Source organism: Podarcis liolepis (genome assembly GCF_965112155.1).
Source record: "Podarcis liolepis genome assembly, chromosome: 2".
NCBI lineage: Eukaryota > Metazoa > Chordata > Lepidosauria > Squamata > Lacertidae > Podarcis > Podarcis liolepis.
In genome coordinates this window covers 114,054,530-114,075,335 of record NC_139555.1, presented here as the reverse complement: position 1 = coordinate 114,075,335, position 20,806 = coordinate 114,054,530, and the positions used below count along the sequence as shown (strand labels likewise).

Here is a 20,806-nt window from a genome sequence, read left to right as displayed (position 1 = left end):
CCATCAAGTTAAAATAATAATAATAATAATGGAGGGGCAGGTGCCAAGGGTTGTGTGTCTGAGAGTGCTATTGTGCTCATAGGTGCCATGTTGAGGAACCCAGATCTTATTGCAGATCACCCAGAAATCTTCTCATAGCTCCTGATCTGCCTTCCACCCACCCCAGCGGCACAGATTCCTGGAGAAGTCATCGCCTCCATCCAGGCTCCCCGGTTGTTGTTACCTGTTTGCCCTGGTGCCGGAAGAACTCGCCGGCATTCTCAATGACGGCTTCGTCGGTGAGCTGGCTGTAGGGCTGCTCCTGGCACAGCATAAGCACCTCCCAAAGTGTGACGCCAAACGCCCAGACGTCGCTGGCTGTGGTGAACTTGCCCTGAGGGAAACAGAGCAGGAAGGTGAATAACAGAGGCCATATTTACTTCTTGGTGGTCCTGGCAATCCCCATCCTGTTCATCCCTCACTTTCTGCCTTCATCCTCAAGCACTGGGCGCACCAGTGCAAGTAGATAAATAGGTACCGCTCCGGCAGAAAGATAAACGGCGTTTCTGTGTGCTGCTCTGGTTCGCCAGAAGCGGCTTAGTCATGCTGGCCACATGACCCGGAAGCTGCACGCCAGCTCCCTCGGCCAATAAAGCAAGATGAGTGCCACAACCCCAGAGTCATTCACGACTGGACTTAATTGTCAGGGGTCCCTTTACCTCAAGCACTTGGAAGACCTAGGTCCCATCTTCACAGTCAAAGCAGTCTCGCGCCACTTTAAAACAGTAATGGCACCCTGCAAAGGATCCTGGGAACTGTAGTTTGTTAAAGGTGCTGAGGGGTTGTTCCCCTTGCAGAGCTACAGTTCCCAGAGCTCCCTGGGAAGAGGCACTGGCTGTTAAACCACTGTCATGTTGGACTGCAAAGGAATGGTGGCAGGAACCAGATGGGGAACCCCCAAGGAAAGAAGACTCAGAGCCCGGGGATTGGGGGTGGGACGACGATGAGTGGCCAGAGGGAGGAGACTGGGAGGAGGAAGTGGTGGAAGTTGAAGAGGGAACAGGGAATAGTGAGCTGGGAGGACTCAGAGTCCTTTTCGTTGGGTAAAATTCAGAAGGAAATTCCCAGGTGTCAAAAAAGACTATTTATGTATGCCACTACTGCGGCCTGTGTTTTGTTAACCCAATGGAAAACGAGCGAGGTCCCAACCAAAGAATAATGGCAACTTAATGCTGCATTTAATGCTGTATTTTGTTTTTAATATTTGGCTGGGAGCCGCCAGCCAGAAGGGCAGAGTGTAAGTAAGTAAGTAAGTAAATAAAATTGAACTGATGGAATATGCGCAGCTTGCAGATTTAACATACAGAATAAGAGAACAAGAAGAATGTACGTTTAAAGAAGACTGGAAAATATTCACTGGATATATGGGTGAAAATCATAGCTGTCAACTTTTCCCTTTTCTTGCGAGGAATGCTATTCAGACTAAGGGAAGTTCCCTTAAAAAAGGGAGGAAGTTGGCAGCTATGGTGAAAACTCTGTTCATTTAAAAACGCTGGCAGCATCAAGATAAATTAAACAGTGTAAATAAGTTTTGACGGATGTAACGATGGATAACTGAACAGTTTAGTTCATATAAAATATGCAGGGATGTATGGTAAGCAAAATGAACCACGGAAAGAGAAGAAGGGAAGTCACTGATTTAAGGTTGTTTAAATGGGTATTTTGAAATGTAAATTTAAAAACCTAATGAAAATTATATTAAAAAATAGTGAGCTGGGAGATCCAGTGGCAGAATCAGAGAGGCAGAAGTTGGAGCAGGAGGGTGGGAGGAGTGAGGGGAAGAGGAGTCAGGCTTCCAACAGAATTAAGTTTTAACTCCAACTTGCACAGTGTGGTTTACTACCAGCTCACTCCTGACCACCACTCTGAGAATTGAAGTTATCTGAGGGAAATAGGAGCCCTACCACAGCTCTCAGACCCTTAACCAGTGTGAGAGAGCCAGTGTGGTGTAGTGGTTAAGAGCGGTAGTCTCGTAATCTGGGGAACCGGGTTCGTGTCTCCGCTCCTCCACATGCAGCTGCTGGGTGACCTTGGGCCAGTCATACTTCTCTGAAGTCTCTCAGCCCCACTCACCTCACAGAGTGTTTGTTGTGGGGGAGGAAGGGAAAGGAGATTGTTAGCCGCTTGGAGACTCCTTAAAGGGAGTGAAAGGCGGGATATCAAATCCAAACTCTTCTTCTTCTACTTCTCTTCTTAACGAATGGCAGTTCCCAGGGTACTTTGAGGGAAGCTGTGCCTTTTTTAAAAGGGGTGTGGTATCGCTTTAAATGCACAGCGCAGGCGAGACCGCCCGTCTTTTAACATATCAAACTCTCAGTTGTTTTCGCCGGCCACCAAAAGCGACTCCATTTTGAACAGGGAAACGGCAACTAACAGAGGCGAGGCAAATGAGAAGGGCAAGGCATATGAGACAACCCTCAAAGCAGGAATGGGGAAAAGCTTTGGCTTTCTCCGGATCTCGATGGGGGAGTTGTAGCCCAGCAACATCCAGCAGGCCACAGACTTCCTACCCCCGCTTTATTTAAAAAAATATTTTATTTTAAGGTATTTTTAATCTTTGTTGGAAGCCGCCCAGAGTGGCTGGGGAGGCCGAGCCAGATGGACGGGGTACAAATAGTAAATAAATAATAGTAATAATAATAATAATAATAATAATAATAATAATCACTTCCGGTCGGTGCCAGCGCTTAATGGCGGTCCTAGCTCCGAGCTCCGGAGAAGGACTGCTTCGCAAGTTCGGGTCTTACCCGCTACGGCAAGCGGGGGACCCCTAAAATCCCAGGCGCTGAAGCCTGAGAACAAGGAGACTCGGTGGGCACCTTTGCGCCCCCCGGTACCGTGAAAGAGCCTTTTTAAAGGCTACGGATCGACATCGGGAGAGAGCGCGGTGCTGAGAGTCGCTACCCAGCCTGCGAAGTGAAGCCGCGTCGCCATAAGCGGAGAGCGCCGATTCCTTCCTGAAAAGAAAATTTGGACTGAATTCCCGTGAGTAAGAGCTGAAAAATAATCGGGACCCTTTAAATTTTAAAAATTGGGCTAAAAACGGGGGAGATTTAAACAAAGGAAGTCTGCCTCCCCCCGACTGCATGAAAGCGAAAGCAACGGAGCTCTAAACTTGCATCCGTTTAAACCCGCTCTTTGATCAGCTAAACCGGACATTTAGACCTTTGATCTCCCCTCTAGCTAGCAGGGCAGAGGGGAGGTGAATTTGATCAATAACTGCATGATCTATTGGAAGTAAAAAACCTCTGCTGTCTCACCCATCTGAAAGCATGAAACGGTCTGCCTTCTTAGCACACTGAACTGACTTTTCCCTGTGAAGTGATACTTTGATACAAAGTTTCCACAGTGCCTGGCTACTGTATAATACAAGAAGAAACAGCATAAACTGGGCAACTGTGGCAATTTGAAGTTACAAGTTTTTAGTAACATTGACTTTGACTGTGTTAATCTCCTTTTTTACATCTTGGACAGTCTCCTTTGTTTTCGTATTTGGAAATTTTGCTCTATGGCCATTTTGATTTGCTCCCTCTAGAGGATAAAGTAAAGTCCGGCACGGCCTAAGACAGTGGAATTTTCCAAGGGAGAATAAATCCCGTGGGAATTGACCTTGACATGAGTGGCTCACAAGAAGAGATAGTTACAAGAGCCAAGACCAAGCAACAACAACAACAACAGCTGCAGCAGCAACAGGTAAAGAAAAGAGGCTCAATCTCAGGCGCAACAGCCGGATCAGCAGGAACAACAGGACAAGACAAAGGAGCAGCCGTCTCTATGGAAGCTGTGACAGACGCCCTGCTCAAGATAAACCAAACTCTGGAGTCTTTGACAAAACAGACTTCAGAGAACACACTAAAATTAACAGAAATTTCAGCAAGATTAAACCAGAATACAGAATCTATAAATAAATTGGTGGAGGAAAACGCCACCACGCGCCAAATTGCGGAAGATGCCAAAGCCACTGCGGGAGAGACACAGGAGAAATTAGAGCCGATTGCCAAGAAGGTCTATGAGCATGATGCAACTTTGGCCTTGTGGGAGTTACAGAGGAAAGAGAGAAACTTAAAATTAAGACTGATTCCGGAGAATGAAAGAGACAACCTTGTGGAATATTTGACACGGGAATTTGCGGATTGCTGGGACCTTGAGGAAGACGAATTCAAAATTACGACTGCCTTTAGATTGGGTAAAAAGCAAGACAGAAAGACCCCGAGAGACTGCTTGATCACACTCAGATCCAAGGAGGAAAGAGACAAAATACTAGGACTACACTTTGAAAAGGCCTTGCAAATCGGAAATTCAGCTGTACAGATCTTCAAAGACATCCCAAAATACATTCTGGACTTAAGAAACTTCTACAAGGACTTAGCTCTTTTGCTAAAGAAAAATTCTATCCGCTTCAGGTGGGAATTCCCACAAGGACTGTCATTTGACTACAAGGCAAAGAAGGTGAAAATAAAGACAATTCAAGATAAAGACAAATTTTTGGCAAGATACCAGGAGGACTTACAGAAGGGGACTGTGGACGTACTTGCAGAACAGAGGAGAGCACTGGATATCCTGAATCTCTCGAATGGACAAAAACCACCACCATCAGAAGAAGAGCAACAACTTGGAGCTGTTGGAGGAGCCTCAGGAAAATAGCAAGATGGCTCTGCAATTCCTTAGTTGGAACTGTAATGGGCTCAATGGGCCTTTGAAGAGAAGACAAGTATTTCATATATTGAATAGAGAACAACTGGACTTGATATGCCTACAAGAAACTCACATAACCAGAGCCCACAGGAGATTACTTATAAATAAAAGGCTAGGACAAGAATTTATTTCATCAGACAAAGTTAAGAAGAGAGGAGTTGTAATATATGTGAAGGAGAAATGGGCTCCAAAAATGATATTCAAGGACGAACAAGGGAGATATCTGGCAGTGGAGATACAAATACAAGGAGAAAAACTTCTAGTGGTTGGAATTTATGCACCAAATGAAGGCAAATCTGACTTCTTTAAGAGACTCCATGAAACCCTCACTGACTATCTGGATTACAATATGATAATCATGGGAGACATGAATGGCGTGGTCTCCACCAACATGGACAAGGCACAAAGACTAACAGTTAGCAAGGAAGGGAGACTCCCTAAGACTTTTTTTGAAATGACAGAAAATATGGACTTGATAGACATATGGAGAACAAGGAACCCTCTGGAGAGAGAGGGAACTTTCTTCTCCCAAGCAATGATGACCTGGACCAGAATCGATCAAATCTGGGTTACTAGTGGAATGGCCCCAAAGATTAAGAAAGTGGAAATCTGCCCAAAAACTTGCTCCGACCATAACGCCGTGAAGATGGAGATGAAACTCACAATAACTGGTCAATTTAGATGGAGAATGAATGACACCCTCTTTCGAGATAAGGAGATTCTCACGAAGGCCCAAAAGACCCTAAAAGACTATTTTGAAATAAATTTGAGGACCGACGTGGAGAAAAGAGTGATCTGGGACGCAAGTAAAGCGGTTATGAGAGGATTTTTGATTCAACAAAATTCAATAAAGAGGAAAAAACAAAATGAGAAAAAAGAGAAGATTTTGGAAATGATAAAGGAAGGAGAGAGAAAATTAAGAACAAAACCAAAATCTCAGGACATTTTAAGAGAGATCAAGTTATATCAAACACAATATATGGAATTGATGAACCAAGAGATTGAATGGAAGATAAAGCAAATGAAGCAAAAGACTTTTGAATCAGCAAATAAATGTGGCAAACTTTTGGCATGGCAACTGAAGAAAAGGCAGAAACTAAATACAGTTACAAGCCTAGAGGTGGATGGAAAGAATATATCTAAACCTAATGAAATTAGAAATTGCTTTTTAAGTTATTTCAAAAAACTCTACACTCAAGGCCCGCAAAATGAAGAAGATATAGACAAATTCCTTGGAAAATATGGATTACAAAACATCTCTCATCAAAGTAAGATGGACTTGAACCAGAGAATCTCAGAACAAGAGATAGAGGCTGCCATTCAGAATATGCAACTGGGCAAATCTCCGGGACCAGATGGACTGACTTCCAGATACTACAAATCGCTGAAGGAATGGCTGACTCAACCACTAAGAGAAGTTTGTAATGAGATCCTTGAGGGAAAAAGGGCACCTGAATCGTGGAAAGAGGCATATATTTCACTCATACCAAAGTCAGAGACTGAAAAGACCCAACTCAAGAACTACCGCCCAATATCACTCCTTAATGTGGATTACAAAATTTTTGCAGACATTTTGGCAAAAAGATTTAAAAGAGTCTTGATGGAGAAGATTCATAAGGACCAAGCAGGTTTTCTCCCTAAAAGACACCTGGCAGACAATGTAAGGAATGTAATAGACATTCTGGAAAAGCTAGAGGTGAATATAAACACTAAAGCAGTATTGATTTTTGTGGACACGGAGAAAGCCTTTGACAATATTTCTTGGAGTTTTATGAGGAAGAATCTTCATGGGATGGGGGTAGGCCAGGGTTTTGAGAATGGTATGGCTGCAATATATTCTGAACAAAAAGCTAAACTGATTGTAAACAATGTTGTGACTGAGGAACTTAAGATAGAAAAAGGAACACGACAGGGGTGCCCGATTTCCCCATTACTTTTCATTTCAGTTCTGGAGGTGTTGCTGAACATGATAAGAAATGACCAGCAGGTCAAAGGTGTGCAGGTCGGAGCTAAACATTATAAGTTAAGAGCGTTTGCAGATGACCTAGTATTGACTTTGCAAGAGCCAAACACTAGTACGAAAAAGGTTTTAGAAATAATACAACAGTTTGGCCAGGTAGCTGGATTTAAGTTGAACAAGCAAAAAACTAAAGTTTTAGGGAAAAACTTAACAGATATGGAAAAGGAGAAATTTCAAGAGGAAACAGGTTTGACTGTGGTAAAGAAGGTGAAATACCTAGGGGTTTACTTAACATCTAAGAATGTGAATTTGTATAAGGACAACTATGAAAAATGTTGGTCAGAAATTAAAAAAGATCTAGAAATATGGTCAAATTTGAAATTGTCAATGTTAGGCCGAATTGCAGTAATTAAAATGAATGTATTGCCTAGAATGTTATTTTTGTTTCAGACCTTGCAGATTCTTGACAAGATGGAATGTTTTAAGAGGTGGCACAAAGACATTTCGAAATTTGTCTGGCAGGGCAAAAAGCCCCGAATTAAATTTAAGATATTGACAGATGCTAAAGAAAGAGGGGGTTTTGCCCTGCCGGACCTAAAATTGTACTATGAGGCAGCAGCTTTTTGCTGGCTGAAAGAATGGATGCTCCTCGAGAATACGGACATCTTGGATCTGGAAGGTTTTAATAATGCTTTTGGTTGGCATGCATATCTTTGGTATGATAAAGTTAACAGTGCCTTTAAAAATCATATTGTTAGAAAAGCATTGTTTAATGTTTGGATAAGATATAAAGATCTATTGGAAAATAAAACCCCTAGATGGGTGTCACCAGTGGAGGCTAAAGCAGTGAAGAAACTCAATATGGAGGTCGGATGGCCGAAGTATTGGGAAATTTTAGAACAGGATGGAGATAAGTTCAAACTACAAAGTCAGGAGAAATTGAAGCATAAAGTAGAAAATTGGTTCCAATATCGTCAAATAATGGAATTTTTTAAACAGGACAGGAAAATCGGTTTCCAGGTGGAAAAATCAAAATTAGAAACTGAACTGTTAGAACCCAATACTAAGAATTTATCTAGAATGTACAACTTGCTGTTGAAATGGAACACACAGGATGAAACAGTTAAATCGGCTATGATTAAGTGGGCTCAGGATGTTGGACATAACATTATGTCAGCTGACTGGGAATGGTTATGGAACACCGGTATTAAATTTACGGCATGTAATGCCTTAAAGGAAAACATTATGAAAATGGTATACAGGTGGTACATGACCCCAGTCAAGCTGGCAAAAATCTATCATTTGCCCGATAATAAATGTTGGAAGTGTAAAGAGACTGAAGGTACCTTTTATCACCTTTGGTGGACATGCCCGAAGATTAAGGCCTTCTGGGAAATGATCTACAATGAAATGAAAAAGGTACTTAAATGTACCTTTCCTAAAAAACCAGAGGCCTTTCTCTTGGGCATTGTCGGCCAATTGGTGACAAAGAAAGATAGAATTTTTTTTATGTATGCCACAACAGCAGCAAGAATACTCATCGCAAAGTATTGGAAGACACAAGATTTACCCACTGTGGAAGAATGGCAGATGAAAGTGATGGACTATATGACACTGGCCGAGATGACAGGCAGAATCCGTGACCAACGAAAAGAGACGGTGGAAGAAGAGTGGAAAAAATTTAAAAGCTATCTTAAGGACTACTATAAACTTAATGAATGCTAAAATGTTGTGGTTTCCAGAAGCAAAAGGGTACAGGGATACAAGGCTAGACTATAAAAGAGGACTAAGATGATAGAGATTGGAAAGTAACAATTGGGAGTTGCTAGTTGAATTATGGACATTGGGATGCAGAGAGGGGGGGTATGGGGAAGTCCAAGAAAAGAGGTTTATGAAAATATGTTTGAAATTATACGTGTATGTTTGTCACTTTTAGTGTTTGTTTGTTTTTCTTAAAAATGTTGCAAAATCAATAAAAATTTTATAAAATAATAATAATAATAATAATAATAATAATAATAATAATAATTACAGATAGGTAGCCGTGTTGGTCTGCCATAGTCAAAATAAAAAAATTCCTTCCAGTAGCACCTTAAAGACCAACTAAGTTAGTTCTTGGTATGCGCTTTCGTGTGCATGCACACTTCTTCAGATACACTGAAACAGAAGTTGCCAGATCCTTCTATATAGTGAGAAGGTGGGGAGGGGTATTACTCAGAAGGGTGGTGGGAATGGGAGATTGGCAGATAGCTGGGATGAGCCTGTTGACGACTCTTAAGGACTGCAATAGGTCTTACAGGAAAAGGCAAGGGGTGAGAAGGTGAGAAATGGCTTAGTCATGTATAATGGGATAAGAATCCAATGTCTTTGTTCAGACCAGGTCTCTCCATGGTTTTAAGTTTGGTAATGAGTTGCAATTCAGCAGCTTCTCTTTCCAGTCTATTTCTGAAATAGGATCTGGCAACTTCTGTTTCAGTGTATCTGAAGAAGTGTGCATGCACATGAAAGCTCATACCAAGAACTAACTTAGTTGGTCTTTAAGGTGCTACTGGAAGGAATTTTTTTATAATAATAATAATAATAATAATAATAATAATAATAATAATAATAATGCAGTGCTCTCACCATGAGGATGCACTCCCAAGCCATCCAGCGGATCGGCAGCACTGCCCGGCCCTGGATGCGGTAATAGTCCCCGGCGTAGAGGTTCCGGCTCATGCCAAAGTCGGCGATCTTGATGGTGAAACCTTCGCCCACCAGGCAGTTCCGCGTCGCCAGGTCCCGGTGCACGAAGTTGAGGGAGGCAAGGAAGGCCATTCCTGAGGCAATCTGGGCCCCCACGTGGACCAGGGTAGGATAGCTAAGTAGCAGAGAGAGAGAGAGAAAGGCACGTCAGGAACACTCCCCTGAGACCGAAGAGATGCAAGTGATATTCCCATCAGGCACTGGGATAGCTCTGTAAAGTGCTGGCCTCCAGGGAACGCAACTAATCAAGCTGGGATGCAATTGAATGAGACGGAATTTCCCCTCAAGATTTTAGTGAATTATGAATCCAGAGCATAGCTGTCAACGTTTCCCTTTTTTATGGGAAATTCCCTTATTCCAAATAGGATTCCTTGCAAGAAAAGGGAAAAGTTGACAGCTATGATCCAGAGGAACATCAAAGCTCACTCTTTGCTGGCTGGCCCAGGACTTTTTACTTTGGTAGGTCTTGGCCGGGGAGAACAGGGTGGGGAGAACAAGATGCCACACGTATTTTGAAACGCGTGCAGAGACTTCAAAATTGAAATTCATCCTTTGAAATTAAAGACTCAGGCAGCTGCTTTTAAAATGCTCAGCTACAAAGCCTTGTTCACGAATCCTCAAGCTACACTGTTTAGGCACCGGCCTGCCAAACACAATACCTTTCTACCACTTAAAAATAGTAACAGCCATCTTAAATGCAGAAGCAAGTGCTGGAAAAAAATTCTGAAAGGGTAGTCTCTGTTAACCTCTTGCCTCGGAAACGTCCGAAAAATAACTGCTGCACCTGAAATGCACGCCTGACGAGCGACGCCATCAGGGCAGGACTTCCAAGGCAAAACGGGTTGGATTCTGCTGCCATGGAATCACAAGTTGGAAGGGACCACGGGGGTCATCTAGTCCAACCCCCTGGCAATGCAGGAATCTTTTTGCCTGACGTGGGGCTTGAACCCACGACCTTGAAATCTCATGCTCTACTGACTGAGCTACCCCAGCTTGGAGTCAGTACCCGATTGTCGGCTTGCCGCTGGGGCTCCCGCCCAACTTGTCTTCCATCTCATGTCCGCTGAGGAACTGGTTGAGGTCTCCGTTCTCCATGTACTCGGTGATCATGCACAGGGGGTCGTCTCTCACACAAACGCCCAGGAGCCGGACGATGTTGAGGTCCTTCAGGCGAGACATGATCTTCACCTCCTTCAGGAAATCGTTCCTTGACAGGCAAGAAGAAGGAGTTGTAAGGGATAAACAAATAAAAGGGTTCTGCAGATCGAAAGATGAAGGGGGGGGGGGTTGTGTGGTTGGTGAAACATAAAATAAAAATAAAAAATAAAAATAAAATAAAAAATAAAAAATAAAAATAAAATAAAATAAAATTCGAAGCCGGGCTCAGAGCGGCTAACAACAATAAAAGTAACACAGCATTCTAAAATCAATTCATTATAAAATCAAATTAATGGCAACCATTGGGCTAGAGTTCTGTGAGAATTACCAATTACCAGGCTGTGCCTTGGCCAAAGGGCTGGTGGAACAGCTCTGTCTTGCAGGCCCTGCAGAAAGATGTCCAGTCCCGCAGGGCCCTAGTCTCTTGTGACAGAGCGTTCCACCAGATCGGGGCCTCGGCCGAAAAAGCCCTGGCTCTGATTGAGCCCACATTTGGCAATCGTGAAGCCCGAATTCTGCAAACTGGTACAAATTAGGCAACTGACAAAATCCGTATTGCCCAGAAACATTTGGGAAGTCCTGCCTCAGCACTTGTGACAAGGTGCCCCACTCATAGCATCTCCCAGGCTGGTTTCAAGCAGAGGAGGTGAGAGAATGATGGTCACGGGGCTGACTCTAGCTGTTAGGTCCCTGCCTAACTCAGGGCCTGCAGCCCAGCCACAGACAATCACATCCCTTAAATCACATCAGCCCCTGCTCAAAGGCAGGTCAGAACAAAACTGGAAGCAGGAGAATAAAGATATAGAGAATAGAGGGGAATACTCAAGTGATAGGACCCAGGATTGCAGAGATCGCATTAGCAGATGTTTTGAATGTGAGGTTAGATAAATCTCTTCCAGAAGAGGGCCTGCCATTCAGTTAAATCAGGCACAGGCAAACTTGGCCCTCCAGATGTTTTGTGACTACAGTTCCCATCATCCCCGACCACAGGTCCTCTTAGCTAGGGATCATGGGAGTTGTAGTCCCAAAACATCTGGAGGGCCGAGTTTGCCTATGCCTGAGTTAAACTATGGAACCCACTCCCATAGGAGGCAGCTGGCGGCCACCAGCTTGGATGGTTTTATTATCACATTTTTGTATTGTGTTAGATTGTTATAAGATGTACATTTTTTGTTCCTTCAGCTTGTAAACCGCCTTGAGTATTAGACGGTATACAAATTAAAAATGATGGTGATGATGATGAGGCCTGGGCAAATTTTATGGAGGATCAGGCTACCAAACTACACACACACACACACACACACACACACACACACACAGGCAGAGAGGTTTGTACACTTACCTGGCATTCTTAGTGGCGTCAGAGCGTAGAATCTTCACGGCCACCAGTAGAGGGCGCCCCTTGCGCACATTGAAGGGGAACTCCAGGCTCGGAAGGTCCTGTGGGTTTTCCACTTCACACAAGTGGACCTTTTTAAGGAAAAAAACAAACCTGGTGACTCTGGGAGGAAGGAAGAGAATAAGAAACCAGCGTCTTCTCCCCTCCTCCCCCCTTTTCTCCATCACTTGGTCGCTCCATCACAAAGCAAGCAGGGCCGGTTGTGACATTCCCATGCTTCACATGAAAATGCACTTGAAGAAGAAGATTTTGGATTTGAAGGCTGATCGCCGAAGAATTGATGCTTTTGAATTCTGGTGCTGGAGGAGACTCTTGAGAGTCCCATGGACTGCAAGAAGATCAAACCTCTCCATTCTGAAGGAAACCAGCCCTGAGTGCTCACTGGAAGGACAGATCCTGAAGCTGAGGCTCCAATACTTTGGCCACCTCATGAGAAGAGAAGACTCCCTGGAAAAGACCCTGATGTTGGGAAAGATGGAGGGCACAAGGAGAAGGGGACGACAGAGGACAAGATGGTTGGACAGCGTCCTCGAAGCTACCAGCATGAGTTTGACCAAAGTGCGGGAGGCAGTGGAAGACAGGAGTGCCTGGTGTGCTCTGGTCCATGGGGTCACGAAGAGTCGGACATGACTAAACGACTAAACAACAACAACTAAGGAATGTCAATTACACAGCACGGAGACACCAGGGAAGGAGGACGAGGGCAAGCAACGCTGCCTTAATAATTTCGGTTCCATGCATACAGTTTCTGTTGCTGTAATGGATTTGAGCATGGTTTTTATTTTGAGAGTCATTTGCAAGCTGCTTTGAGATCCTCTCAGGTCTGTAACATAGCATATGGTATTTCTCAATAATTTTTTAAAACCTTGCACTGACTATCGGAAAGGCAGTAGGTCAGTGGTGGTCCCAAAGTTTAATCCCCAGCATCTCCCAGGTGCGTTGAAATTCTGGAGAGATGCTGCTGCCAGAAGGCAATGTTGTGATTGTCCAATGTTGATGGGACTCCAATTCTAATCAGCCTCAGATGGCATGGCCAACAATCAGTGATGAGGATTAAACTAACAAGCTGATTTGTTACAAAAGTTAACGCCAATGGAAATAAATAAAGCATACATTTAAACCAGCATAAAAACAAAGCAAAGAAGCTCATTCATGTTTTTAAAAGGCAGGGCTAAAATATCTCATTCACTGAAGGAGGCGACAGATAACCAAAAGCCCAAGTTCTTGCCTGGTGCCTAAAGTTAAGTCATGACGGCACCAGGCAAGCTTCCCTGGAGAGTGCATTTCACAAGCAGGGAGCCACCACTGAAAAGGCCCGTTCCAGACCTCCGCACACAGAGACAGATTCAGGGTGGCATTGGGTGCCACACTGCAGGCGCCAAGACAATGGTCTAGAATGGAGTGCGAGAAGTGAGTGGGGAGGAGGCAACAAATTATGGTGCCACACAGGGCACAGCTGAAATTTAAGAGCCCAAAGTCCGTCACTGGCACAAAGAAGGGCTCAGATGACTCTTTTCGCGGGGGCTGTTATTAGGTTGTTTTTATTCTGATCATATATGTTGTCTTTTCTGTGAACCGCCCTGAGACCTCCGGGTATAGGGTGAAGGTGAAGGTGAAGGTGAAGGTGAAGAAGAAGAAGAAGAAGAAGAAGAAGAAGAAGAAGAAGAAGAAGGGGAAGAAGAAGAGGAGGAGGAGGAGTTTGGATTTGATATCCCGCTTTATCACTACCCTAAGGAGAATCAAAGCTGCTAACAATCTCTTTTCCCTTCCTCCCCCACAACAAACACTCTGTGAGGTGAGTGAGGCTGAGAGACTTCAGAGAAGTGTGACTGGCCCAAGGTCACCCAGCAGCTGCATGTGGAGGAGCGGGGAAGCGAACCCGGTTCCCCAGATTACGAGACTACTGCTCTTCTATAAATTCAATAAATAATAATAATATGGGGAGAGGTGGTCCTGTAGTTCACATGGGGATGACAGGAGCTGAAAATTCAACAGGATGTGGAGAGAACCACTTTGGCTGCCCCTGACAGGCAATGCAGAGTTGGTACACCAGAGGTCTAACTCAGTGAAAGGTACATTTCCTGCGTCCCTTCCCCTTGTGCTCTACTGTTTCGTTTCTGTCCATCCTGCCTTCCCTCCAAAACAATCATCCACAGCAGCCTTCATCACCTTAAAAAGAACCCTTCTACACCTACAGATGGACTCACCTCTCCAAACTGCCCTTCGCCCAGCTTCTCCTTGAAGATGAGCCTCTCCCGGGGGAACTCGCCCAGCGCCATGTCCTTCCCGGCGAGGGCGTCCACCGCGATAGCCGGGACCGCGTAGGTGTTCCCGCCCGTCACCCCTTGAAGGTTGATGATGTCGGCTTCAGCGTAATGCGGAACGTTGTTCTGGAAGCCTGGCTGGCTTCCCGCGGTTTCCGGTTCCATGTAGTCAGCGCCACACGCTGTGGGAAGGAAAGACAGGGGTAAGGAAACATGGAGCGAGTCCACTTCGCCCAGCTAACGCGGTTGAGATTATCTGCCCCGCGCTGAGGATGGCTGCTTTTTGCAGGGACCCAGCAGCCGTGTCAAACTCAAGAGCCAGTTGGATCTCAGCTCTGGGCAGAAGGGACCCTGCGCAAATCCTCGCCCCCTCCAGCCACCCCGGAAACTGCTGCGTCGCAGAACCTGCAAAGCGGAAAGTTGCAACGTTGTTTGAGCCAGAGAGAGAGAGAGAGGTTAGCCATGCACAGGATAGACAAGAGGGAAATGAACTGGGGACAGACATATGGTGTGAGGGGAGGGGTGGTGGGAAGAGAGATGGAGACAGACAGCGCCCCCTGGCAGGAGAGGGGGAGAAATGGCAGTAGGCAGAAGGTTCTCTCAGCTTGGAATGTGGCCACCCAGGATTTTCCCCCGCCGCGCCACACGAGTTTGGCCGCCCTCCTTACCATTGGTGTTGATTGGCTTAACCCGGTTGGGTGGCGGGAAAGCAGGCCTTCCCATTGGTTGGGCATAAGTGGCCAGGAAGAGGTGGTAAGCCGGGTTGCTGAGCAGCAGAGCTGTCGGGAGAACGGGGAGGGCGGGCGGAGAAAACAAACGGGACGGATGAGGAACGGACAGACGGATGGAAGGACGCACACGGAAGGGAAGGCGTGACACAGAGAAGAGGCAGCGCTTTAGGGATCCCTGTCCCTTGCCGGGGCGCTCTCGTCCCAAACACAACAGCCAGAGACACAGACACCAAATGACGTGTAATATAATAATGGCGACACGCCATCGTTAGCACTTCGGAGAAAAGGAAGGAGTCTTGTCCAGCCCTCCTGCACTAACTCACTTTAAGTCCTTGCAAGGAAGCCAGTAAAGCCTTTAAAGCCCTATGCGGCCTAGGACCCATGTACCTACGGGAACGCCTCTCCCAGTATGCCCCGCGGAGGACCTTAAGGTCCACAAATAACAACACTTTGGAGGTCCTGAGCCTCAAGGAGGTTAGATTGGTTTCAACCAGGGCCAGGGCCTTTTCAGCACTGGCCCCGACGTGGTGGAACGTTCTGTCACAAGAGACTAGGGCCCTGCAGGACTTGACATCTTTCCGCAGGGCCTGCAAGACAGAGCTGTTCCGCCTGGCCTTTGGTTTGGACTCGGTCTGACCCTTATGTTTCCCTCCCCTTATGGTCTTGATTTATCAGCTACTTTAAAATGAGGCTGCATTTTAAATTGCATTTTAACCTGTATTTTAAATTGGTGGTCCCCCCCCCTTTTCCCCCTATTATGTTTTTACTGTGATTTTATTGGTGTTAGCTGCCCTGAGCCCGACTCTGGCCAGGGAGGGCAGAGTATAAACATTATTATTATTATTATTGTTGTTGTTGTTGTTGTTGTTGTTGTTATATTCCTGTCATCTCCCGGTTGGGCTGGGAAATATCCCCTGTCTGATATGAGAGGTGGAAGAAACCAAATGTCAAGGAGGTGGTTTCTGGACTAACCATCCATCAGGGGTTTCATGTCTCGCTCCAGGAGAGCACTTTCGCCAAGTGATCCTTCCCTCCGGCAATCTGAAGTGGTGTAATCCAAGAAGAGCTTCACCAACTTGGCTCTTGTTTCTGTAAACTAGGCCTCGGGCTACAACTGTAACTAATCTCTGGGTAGTTGGCAGAAATGTGGGGTTCTCTGGAGGGTGGAGGGTGTATGTGTTGAACACACAGTGACTACAGGATGGGGCCACAGAACAAAATGCAGTAATGGTGGGAAGGGGCAGCCACAGCTGCAACGTGTGGGGCAGTGGTTAAGAGAGGTGGACTCGTAATCTGGTGAACCAGGTTCGCTTCCCCGCTCCTCCACATGCAGCTGCTGGGTGACCTTGGGCCAGTCATACTTCTGTGAAGTCTCTCAGCCCCACTCACCTCACAGAGTGTTTGTTGTGGGGGAGGAAGGGAAAGGAGAATGTTAGCCGCTTTGAGACTCCTGAAGGGGAGTGATAAAGCGGGATATCAAATCCAAACTCTTCAAATGAGCAGAGAACATGCAGGATCTTCATTCTCCCTCCCTCGTCATATTTTTCATTTTTTTAGATGTTCTTTTGGCTTCCTTTCCCAGTTCTCCTCTCCGTTTTTCCCTCTCTCAAGATAACAGAAAAGCACTGAGCAAAGCTAAACACCCATCAAAATGACGTAGTCCCTCCTAGACCTAGACTTCCTAGATGTCAAAGAGAACAACAACTACCAGACCTTTAGAAGACATCTGAAGGCAGCCCTGTTTAGGAAAGCTTCTAATGTTTGATGCATTACTGTATTTTAATATTTTGTTGGAAGCTGCCCAGAGTGGCTGGGGAAGCCCAGCCAGATGGGCGGGGTATAAATAATAAATTATTATATTATATAATTATAGACTGCACCACTCATAACCACAGGCAGTGTCACGTTATCAAACGCTCATTCGTGCAAAAGGTTCTTCCTTGCATGTAGACAACAAGCACATAAGGAGAGAAACCTAGCCTTCTTCTTGGTGTGCTAGTTCTCTACTTGCAAGGGCTCCTTTTATGCAATGAAGTGTTATAAAAGCTAGCCCACCGTTCTGCTATATGAATTGGTATAGTCCAAGAAGGCCCTTGTGATGGTTTTTGCTGGACATATAGATTGGCCCATTGATTCTTGGCTCCTTTTAAAAACACTCTGCTTCCTTCTTTCCTTCCTTGAATGTCACCCAGACATTCACAGCTTGCTATCAGTTCACAGCAAAAGCCCAGCAATATACAGCATATTGTATTGACACATGCAAGCAAACCACCCCCAAGAAAACCCCTAAAAATTTGTGGTGATGTTGGACTCATCTACTTCGTTCTTGCATCTCCTTCCCACAAGCCTTGGTCACCCGAACCCTTTCTCCCTCTGTCTGGCCTTCTAGACATCCCAAGAAACCCCACACAATTAGAGAGCTGTTCTATTATTATGAGATGTTACCGTATTTTTCGCTCTATAAGACGCACCAGACCACAAGACGCACCTAGTTTTTGGAGGAGGAAAACAAGAAAAAAAATATTCTGAATCTCAGAAGCCAGAAGAGCAAGAGGGATCGCTGCGCAGTGAAAGCAGCGATCCCTCTTGCTGTTCTGGCTTCTGGGATAGCTGCGCAGCCTGCATTCGCTTCATAAGATGCATACACATTTCCCCTTACTTTTTAGGAGGGAAAAAGTGAGTCTTATAGAGCAAAAAATACGGTAATCACAGGGGCTGCACAATCTGAGGCATTGCTTGCCGGAATTGCTGAACTGAACTCCAAGAGACCCTTGCATAAGATTAGCAGTGTGTTCCACCAGTAAAAGAGGTGCCTAAATACATTACAGAATTATAGTGGCTGGCAGTGCTGCCTATATTTCACAACAAAGCAGCATACTTCTTCAGTTGGGAAACTAGTCAGTAAAGCTCTCCTTTAATGATGTGGTGAATTTTAATCCACGTTTAAAAGGCCTGCCTTGTCATCGTTTATTAAAGGCATTTTGTCTCTGGTTTGTTACTCTAATGGGAAATAAAAATAAAATATTAACGACCCCCTTTCCTTTTAACCACAAAGTGGTAGTTTTGGCTTGTTCCCAACATAAATATCTCCTCACAGTATCATAAAGTGTCTCCGTCTTTATTAACTTTCAGGAGGAATTTGAAAACATTCCTGTTTCCCCAAGCACTTGATGGCTGAAGATTACAGTTGCTGAAAAGCCCTGAAATCCCTGGGCTGGGTGGAATAATTTTATTTTTTTAATATATATATATATATATATATATATATGCAGGTTTTGGTGTCTTCGGGTGTCTTCCCGTGTAAGAGTTGGGGTGTCTAGGCGACGTTTCGACGAGGTCTCACTCGTCATCTTCAGGCTGGTGCTTTCGGCTTCTTGTTACTGGAACAGAGCAGGATCTCAGTGTTTGAGTTCCTATAAATACTGTTGAGGGGGTGTGGTGTATAGCCTCCAACGTTCTGGGCAGAGAGGAAGTTCCCAGGTTAGTGTGCCTTTTCTTCTTTTGTTCCTTAATTACTTGAGGGATATCTTGAGTGATTTCTTGAGTGATATTCTGAGTACCACTTAGGTGGGTCATTAAGTGTGGATTAGTTGCTAAAGCTTTCGTGTCTTGACCTCTTGAGCTTGTGAAGAGTTTTTCTGAGAAGATGGCTGTACTGCACTTAGTTGTGCTCTGGCTTGGCTTCGTGTATAGGGGCGAGCTGTGGTTTTGTGCCCTGTGCCAGCCAGATCTGTGTAGGGATTGCAGGGGGGTGCAGCATCCGGAGGTGCCACTATGGTTTGGCTACTGGATGGTGTCTGTAATTTATCTGTGGAGAGGGTCTGGGTTTGGGTCTGGTGTGGTTGATTGGTGATGGCGTTCTGTGTGCCTCTGGTTCTGGTGTCGGTTTTTGTGGGGAGGGCTAATTTCCAGATGTCTGGCAGGCGGGACGTGTCGTCACGCTTGTTCATGTTGTGAGGGTGTTTCTCTATCTCGATGGCTTCCATGATTATTCTCTTGTGGTGATGTTCCATGTTAAAGAGCAATTTGGAATCTGCAAAATTAATTTCGTGTCCTGTTTCTTTCATGTGTTGGAAAAGAGAGGAAGTTTTTTCTTCTTTTTTGACGGCATTCTTGTGTTCTGCGATACGTGCATTTATTCGTCTGTTTGTTTGTCCAATGTACGTGGCTGGGCAGACTTTGCAGGGTATTTCATAGACCCCTTGGTTTTCCAACTGGATTTTATCTTTGGGGTTTCTGAGGATATTGGCTATTTTTTGGTTGGTGCAAAAGGCTGTTTTGATATTGTGTTTATGGAGGATTTTGCTAATTTTATCTGTAGTGCCCTTGATATAAGGAAGGAGGGCCATGCCATTGTTTTCTTCTGTGTCTTGGTTTTTGGGGGGTGTTTCCCCCCAAAATTAATTTTGCAGATTCCAAATTGCTCTTTAACATGGAACATCACCACAAGAGAATAATCATGGAAGCCATCGAGATAGAGAAACACCCTCACAACATGAACAAGCGTGACGACACGTCCCGCCTGCCAGACATCTGGAAATTAGCCCTCCCCACAAAAACCGACACCAGAACCAGAGGCACACAGAACGCCATCACCAATCAACCACACCAGACCCAAACCCAGACCCTCTCCACAGATAAATTACAGACACCATCCAGTAGCCAAACCATAGTGGCACCTCCGGATGCTGCACCCCCCTGCAATCCCTACACAGATCTGGCTGGCACAGGGCACAAAACCACAGCTCGCCCCTATACACGAAGCCAAGCCAGAGCACAACTAAGTGCAGTACAGCCATCTTCTCAGAAAAACTCTTCACAAGCTCAAGAGGTCAAGACACGAAAGCTTTAGCAACTAATCCACACTTAATGACCCACCTAAGTGGTACTCAGAATATCACTCAAGAAATCACTCAAGATATCCCTCAAGTAATTAAGGAACAAAAGAAGAAAAGGCACACTAACCTGGGAACTTCCTCTCTGCCCAGAACGTTGGAGGCTATACACCACACCCCCTCAACAGTATTTATAGGAACTCAAACACTGAGATCCTGCTCTGTTCCAGTAACAAGAAGCCGAAAGCACCAGCCTGAAGATGACGAGTGAGACCTCGTCGAAACGTCGCCTAGACACCCCAACTCTTACACGGGAAGACACCCGAAGACACCAAAACCTGCATTCCTGTACCCGTGAAAATCTACGAAAGCATATATATATATATATATATATATATATATATATATATATATATATATATATATATTTGAAAAGCCTGCAAGTGGTTTCAAAAGGTTTTTAACAGTAACTGCTTTTCTATGTTTTTAACTGTAACTGTTTTAGGACTATTTTAGAACGTTTCCATTTTCAAATTGTGTATCTGCTTGCAATCCTGGGTAAGATATAAATTCAATAAATCAATATGCGAACACCTAAAATGATAACTCGGAAAAACAGAAATACATTACAACCCTCCTAGATTGTTAAAAACAAAAAAACCGTTTGGGTCTCAAGTACTGTGAGGACTTGCTTTCCCCAGGTCAGCTCATGTGTACATTAAGAGATGCCTTGAAGGCCCTTCCCAGGGGACCCACCACCCATCAGACTACCAAAGAGAGAGAGAGACTTTTTGGTGGTGACACCCCTGATTTTGAATTTAACACCTTCTTGGTGCCAGGTAATTTTTTTCAGGCCCTTTTATTGAGTATTCTACAGTGTTAAATAAGTAGTTTCACTGTGCTAAAGTTAAAGGTAAAGGGACCCCTGACCATTAGGTCCAGTCATGTCCGACTCTGGGGTTGTGGCGCTCATCTCGCTT

General features: G+C 44.9%; 1 protein-coding gene across 8 annotated transcripts in view; it reads right to left on the bottom strand.

Moving 5' to 3' along the window:
* Positions 1 to 20,806, bottom strand: part of DDR1 (discoidin domain receptor tyrosine kinase 1) — a 116,203-nt gene that overhangs the window by 4,222 nt on the left and 91,175 nt on the right. For 4 of the 8 annotated variants that reach the window (XM_083491427.1, XM_083491424.1, XM_083491426.1 and 1 more), the window contains exons 12-17: positions 14,929 to 15,039; positions 14,204 to 14,442; positions 11,940 to 12,067; positions 10,446 to 10,646; positions 9,320 to 9,554; positions 224 to 373 (exon numbers count right to left, since the gene is read on the bottom strand). In XM_083491427.1, coding sequence (XP_083347553.1) covers positions 224 to 373; positions 9,320 to 9,554; positions 10,446 to 10,646; positions 11,940 to 12,067; positions 14,204 to 14,442; positions 14,929 to 15,039 — 1,064 coding nt within the window. The remainder of the gene's footprint in view (positions 1 to 223; positions 374 to 9,319; positions 9,555 to 10,445; positions 10,647 to 11,939; positions 12,068 to 14,203; positions 14,443 to 14,928; positions 15,040 to 20,806) is intronic. The other 4 variants (XM_083491430.1, XM_083491431.1, XM_083491428.1 and 1 more) reach the window with 1 other exon arrangement.